General features: G+C 47.1%; 1 protein-coding gene across 1 annotated transcript in view; it reads right to left on the reverse strand.

Annotated features, from left to right (window-relative positions):
* The window catches only part of LOC131577708 (TOG array regulator of axonemal microtubules protein 2-like), a 29544-nt gene extending 23977 nt beyond the window's left edge, over nucleotides 1-5567 (reverse strand). The window contains exons 1-2 of the mRNA XM_058835754.1: nucleotides 5463-5567; nucleotides 4839-4919 (exon numbers count right to left, since the gene is read on the reverse strand). Coding sequence (XP_058691737.1) covers nucleotides 4839-4919; nucleotides 5463-5567 — 186 coding nt within the window. The remainder of the gene's footprint in view (nucleotides 1-4838; nucleotides 4920-5462) is intronic.
* Between the last annotated feature and the right edge of the window lie 433 nt (nucleotides 5568-6000).

A 6000-nucleotide genomic window follows, 5' to 3' on the forward strand; every position in this document is an offset into this window, starting at 1 on the left:
ACTGCAGAGCTCTCATAAGACAGAGATTGTGTAGGAGAGTAGCAAGGTACATATGCCTAGACCCTCTCCCAGTGGATGTGCTGCTAGCAGCAGACAGGACATTGCTCTGTTGGCCAGCAGACTGAAACCTGCTGCATGATGAAGGCCTCAGCCCCTGGATGCTGGAAAGCCTCCGTGTTTGATAGAGAAGGGCAGAGATGGAGATTTCTCTTGGCAGAGATTCTTATCTGCCCATATGCTGACTTTAGTAAACATTTTCTTTCTGGTTTGTTAAAAGAAGTCCCAGGTTCTAATACCTGTGGGCATTTAGATCAACACTCTCTTCTCTTTGTTGGAGTATTTTAGAGGAAATTAAAAGGAAAGCTTAGGAATGCAGGAGTGGTACCCAAACATGAACTCTGTTCTTGACACTAAATAATTTATCTTCTCCAAGGGTTTTGATTCAAAACTGTATGAGATTGGGCCACTTTTGGGCCAGCCTGACTAAAGGCTTATTTTCTTAATGCAAGTAGAATAATGTCGCTCATTCTGAATGACTCTCCAACAGAGCTGTTAAAATTTAGGCAACTAAGAATTCTATACAACAACTTCACAGAGGATAAAATCAAGTGGTGGCAAAGTAGAAAGTAACCAATATCTTAAATCAGGATTTTTTTACCCCTGCAGAATGGTCAGCTTAATAATAGAGAGTTAGGTAAGGCCTTTGAGGGGAAAAAGGCAATTCTGGATGGAAGGGAAGGCCTTGGAAGGTAAGAGAATCTGGGAAGTTGGCAGGGAAACTCCTGACCCCAGGGTAACCTCCTTGAGACCAATGCAGTCATTCAGGTCTGCAAAATGGAAACACAAATTGTAACAGAGAATGCAGTGCAAACCTAAAGCATCTGAAGCTCCACATTCCATGGGATACATTTCTTGAAAACTTCTAAATAGCTGCACAGGGAAACATGCTCCTCCCTGCAGCCACTTGAGGCAGGCCAGGGGACACTCTGCCCTACTTGCACAGAGCTACCACAGGAACAGCCTGGCCTCTGGGCTGGCCTGGGACAGCAGGGAGCCCAGAGCCCTGGGCTGTGCAGCCATGGCTCAGCTGCACATGCAGCCTCCTGCTCCTGGCCCTGCCCCACAGCTGAGCAGCCCTACAGCTACACGGGGCACTGGCAGCAGCACAGCTCATTGCAGGGGGCACATGCAGGGTAGAACTGTTCCCTGGGGATGAGCACAGGCTCTCTAGGCTGGCACAAGATCCTTCCTCCTGCCAGAGAGCAGCCCAGCTCCCACCTTACCTCTGTGTGCGGTTGAGCTGTGCTCAGCCTTCACCTTGTCCTCCCTGGCAGTGACCCTGGGGGCAGCGCTGCTCCGCTGCCTCTGCCAGGGCTCCTGGGCCAAGGCCCCCTGAGCCGGCCAGGAGCCGAGACCTCCATTCCCAAGGCCGGGCTTCTGCACATAAGGCTCTATGCCAAACAGCTCAGCCAGTTTCCTTGGGAACAGAGGCATCCCAGGTCCTATCCTACACCAAGAGCTCTTTCCCGTCTTCCTCTGGGTGTTTGTTGAAGACTCAGAAGAAGCTGTAGATCAGGTACAAGAGAAGAAGTGAGTAACTGAACTCACACCTTTACAATCAACCCATCTAATGGGTGAGGAATTCAAAGTGTATTTCAGGAACCAAAAAGATGGGTTGTTTCTTTTATTTTTCATGAAACTAGCATCAGTTTAATTTATCTAAACAATATGGAGCTGACAAGCCAGGAGAGAAGGCTTCTACTACTTTATTGGTTGCCCATTGCCTCCCCACTACTACAGGATCCCTTTCCATCCAAACACTTGGAAGCAGACAGTGGTCTCTAGAATATGACATGGTGTCAGAAGCAATTGTTTTCAAAAGCAGCTTTCAAGGTCACTGTTTCTGAATCTCCCACTCAATTCTAGATTGATTTTTGCACTTTGGGGAATTTTTATATTACTCATTACATTAAAGGAAATGCTGCGAAACAATGGCACCCCACATTAGATACAAAAGCAGCTTTGCATTCTCCATTAGATGTCCCCAGTTTTATGTGAGCATGTATTTCTGGAAATAAAAGAATCATCCAAAACTTCCACTTCTACTATTATTACCTGTTCCAAAGGCTTATTATGGACTTTATTTTCTGCAGAGATGCCCATACCAAAGATAAACATGATGTGCCTCCAAACAGTTCTGATCATGCCTAATACTATATATTCAAAGTTTGCTTAGTGGAAATACAAGACAGTATGTCATTTTGAAACACTCTCCAACAGAGGTGTTGAAATTCACAGATCTAATCATTCTTTACATGGCTTCACATAAGAAAAAAATCATGCGACAGCCAAACCTTAAGAGAGGAATGAAAACCTGTCTTAAAACTGGATTCTTTCCCCTAGAGAACATTCTATTTAGTAATAAAAGTCAGACAGGTAAGGTTTAATGAGATAGATCATTTCTAGCCCAGAATTAATCCAGCACAAATGTCACCTGAGCAATATTTATCACTAGCTGCATTCAGCATTCCAGCTGCCATTCAGCAATTAAGGAGTCTTTCCAAAGGGGCTGTACCCAGGATTTGGCAAAATAAACCCTAAGCAGAGGGACCAGGACATCTGATCCCTTTTTCTGCAGCAGCAAAATTATGTCTTCAAGTCTCATCTCTCCTATCAGTAAATGCCCAGAGATGAAAAAGAAACAACAACTGACTTTCATTGAGGCTTTCAACTTCAAAGCACTGGCTGACACAAATGTACCAGAGAGTGCATTTTGTCTGGCACAATTCTTCTTGTCAGGGATCAGGCAAGGCAGGCAGGGAGGGCCAAGGCAGAAGGCATCTCCTCCTGCAGCCTCAGCCTGCAGCACTGACACAGGCAGAGAGAGTCGGGGAAGAGATTTGTCATGGTGAACCTGCCATAGGTGGCTTTGGGCTTGTGCTCTCAGAGGATGACAAACTCAGACCCTGCATAGGCTGTATCCATTTGGAAGCCTCCTTCTCCTTAACTGGAAATTTGACAATGACTTTACCTCGGAGAAGGTTTCTCTCTTTCTCCCAGTGCAAAACCAGACAATGACCATGAATTTCCATGACGAAGGAGTGGGAACATTTCCCATTACATGCTTTTTCTCTACTAACTGTGACACTAGAAATGTTGCAGGGAGATAAAGGGCATATGCAGGATGGAGAAGAATGTTTCCTTTTCCTGTGCTGCATTTCCGGGGCCTCAAAGTACCACTCCTGGAGTATCCAGCTCCTGCAACTCAACACTTCACACTGGAGGAATTTTCACTGCACCACCACAGCACACTCCCAGTGACTGGGCTCTCCAAGAGTCCACTGAGCCCATCAAGGAATTGAAATCAATTTAAAGAAATTTTTAAAATAATGGTTTTTATCCAAGCTCTCAAAATGTCACCTCTGAGCTAAAATTCCAACACCCAGTTTAGGACAGACATGCCCTGTACCTACCTGCTTGTTCAGAGTCCATGTCTTTGGTAGTGCTGGTGGATCTTGCCCTTGAGAAAATGGAGGAGAAAAGAACATATGAGGAGGTAGAAAGCAAAGCGAGGGAATGTATGTAGCATGAAAGGAAGCAACACTTCTTAGCATGGTCACTCCGATGAAGGAGGAAATGCAACACAAAAACTAAACAAGATGCAAAGCTGATTCATTGTCCTTAAGCTCTCAGTTGCTGGAGTCAGACAGAGCTGGCCAAGCTCCGGCTGAAACACAGCAGTCATTCTTCAACTTGCATCATAACCCCCCAATTCTGCTGTCTCTCCTTTTGGAGCCAAGTGGCTCCTACAGCCTCTCTGAAGCAGCAAGAGCTGCTGAGCAGAGACACGAGACTCTATGGAGGGCAGCTCCTTTTGTACTGCTGCCGAAGCTTGACTTTGCCTGCTTGTGCCTTACACTGGTGACAGTCTCGTGCTCCATGTGGTCAGAGCACTGCTGTCTCCTGAGAATGATATTACACCTCCTTGCTCTTTCAGAAAGAAGAAGGCTCTTTCACATTCAGCTGCTAGGGTAGGATATTCACATAGCACTTTAAAAGCCCTACAGAAAATTTTCAATTAGAATGATACTTTGGAGACTACCTCTTCACTGTTATCACTCAGATAAACTTGATGGCTACATTTTCTCACAAATATCCACACCAATATCTTTCATCAGGTAGAGTCCTATACCTCTTCTCTAGCACCTTGCCCTCTTTGATCTTAAGCCCAGATCAAAATATTAAACATTCATCAGATTATGCATCCCAAAACTTCTCTGGGATCTCATTTCACAGTGGAGGCCCAGGCACAGAAAAATTATGCCTGACATTTACAAAGGCAACACTGGAATTTGTAAACACCTCTAAATTAGCCAATATTTGCCCAAACATGTTCTCATGGCTGAAAAAATGGACAGTCAAGGATCAGAGTATTCAAAGATCTGCAGCATCCAGACCCATGCAATACAGTTCCCAAATGACACCACAAACATTACAGAGGGAATCCATAGCCAAGTCCAGAAGAGAACCTGTCTTGAGGAGCTTTTCAGTCCTGCCTCCTCTTCCCCACCACCACCTCTGCTCTTGGGCCATATGGTGGTGGGTTTGACATTGGGCTGGATCATCACAGATAGGGCCAAATGCTGAACACACAGAGGTTTGCCTAAATACATGGGAGAGCTGACTGTGCAAAATAACCTCACAAGATGGGAAGAGCGAGGTGAACAGCACACTGGAGCAGCAGACACCTTGGCTTACCTCATCTCCTGGGACTCTGGGACATCCAGCTGCAGAGAGCTTTGCAGAGATCCTGCAGCACTGCCAACAGCGGGACTTACTGCCCTGCGTATCTGGGGGATCAGAGGGAGACCCAATGACTCCTTCTTCACATCCCCTTCAGTAGGATACAGCAAGGAAGCCTGCAAGGAGCAGAACACAGTGCTCACTTTACGCATCCAGTCTTGCCCCCATGCATGCCCCAAGACATTTAGCTATGGACTTCACTGGGACCTGGCAGGAAAAGACAAGTCAGACTGATGGAGCAGCTTGGCCCAGGATGGAGAATGGTGCCCTAGGACAGGCAGGTGGTGAGGGAAAGATCATGTCACACATTTACCACCTCTACCCTTATGCTCACTTTCATACAAATGTGGCTACATTCCCAGAAGGCATCCACATGTTTGACATCAAGATGTGCTCCACAAACAGTGCCTCCACTGGACTTTTGGATGTATGGGAAGGTGTTTAGATCCCTATTCTCTCCCTGCCCCTAAAGCACCTAACAACCACTGCTGATTTCCAGCCACATCTCCACAAAGCCATTCTACAGGTTGGCAAAACCTGCTTTTCTCAAGCCCATCATTCCTTCTGCTGCTGCCCTTCCCTCCTACAGCTCCCCAGCAGCCTTTGAGGCCAGATGCTGCTGAGCTCTCAGGATGCTCAGAGCTCTCCAGCTCCCACACATCCAGCATCTCCAGCTCACTGGCATTTAGGAAGTTCAGCAGAGCTCCCTGATCTGCAGCTCTCTGGAAGGTCTCTGCCTGCCCAAGTTGCTTCAGGGCTCCCATGCCATGACCAGGAAGGGGGGTGGAGGAAGCAGGGACAGATGCACACTCTTCCTTAGTATCTCATAATTTCTGGCACAGCTAAAAAGCCAAATCAGGACCTGTTCAGAATTCAGTAAAAACATCAGTTCCTGTCAGGGATACACGGGGCCCTTTCTCAGCAAGGCTGAGACCAAGTACCCAAGCCTTTGACTGGACATTCAGTCTGCCAAAGCTCTTGTCCATCTGCCTCCTCCTGCACCCCATGGCAAACCCAAAACAACTGCAGCTCCTGGCCCTGCTGCAAAGCTAATGGTGTGGCTGGGCTCTGGGCTGCTCTCCCCATGGCCACCTCCCACCCCTTCCCTATGGACAAAGCCACGCCAGAGCACACAGCTGCCCAGAAGCTGATGAAGTCTAGAAACAACATCAGAGACAACTGTGCAGAAGGCCATGG

Source organism: Poecile atricapillus, chromosome 3, assembly GCF_030490865.1.
Source record: "Poecile atricapillus isolate bPoeAtr1 chromosome 3, bPoeAtr1.hap1, whole genome shotgun sequence".
Taxonomy (NCBI): Eukaryota; Metazoa; Chordata; class Aves; order Passeriformes; family Paridae; genus Poecile; species Poecile atricapillus.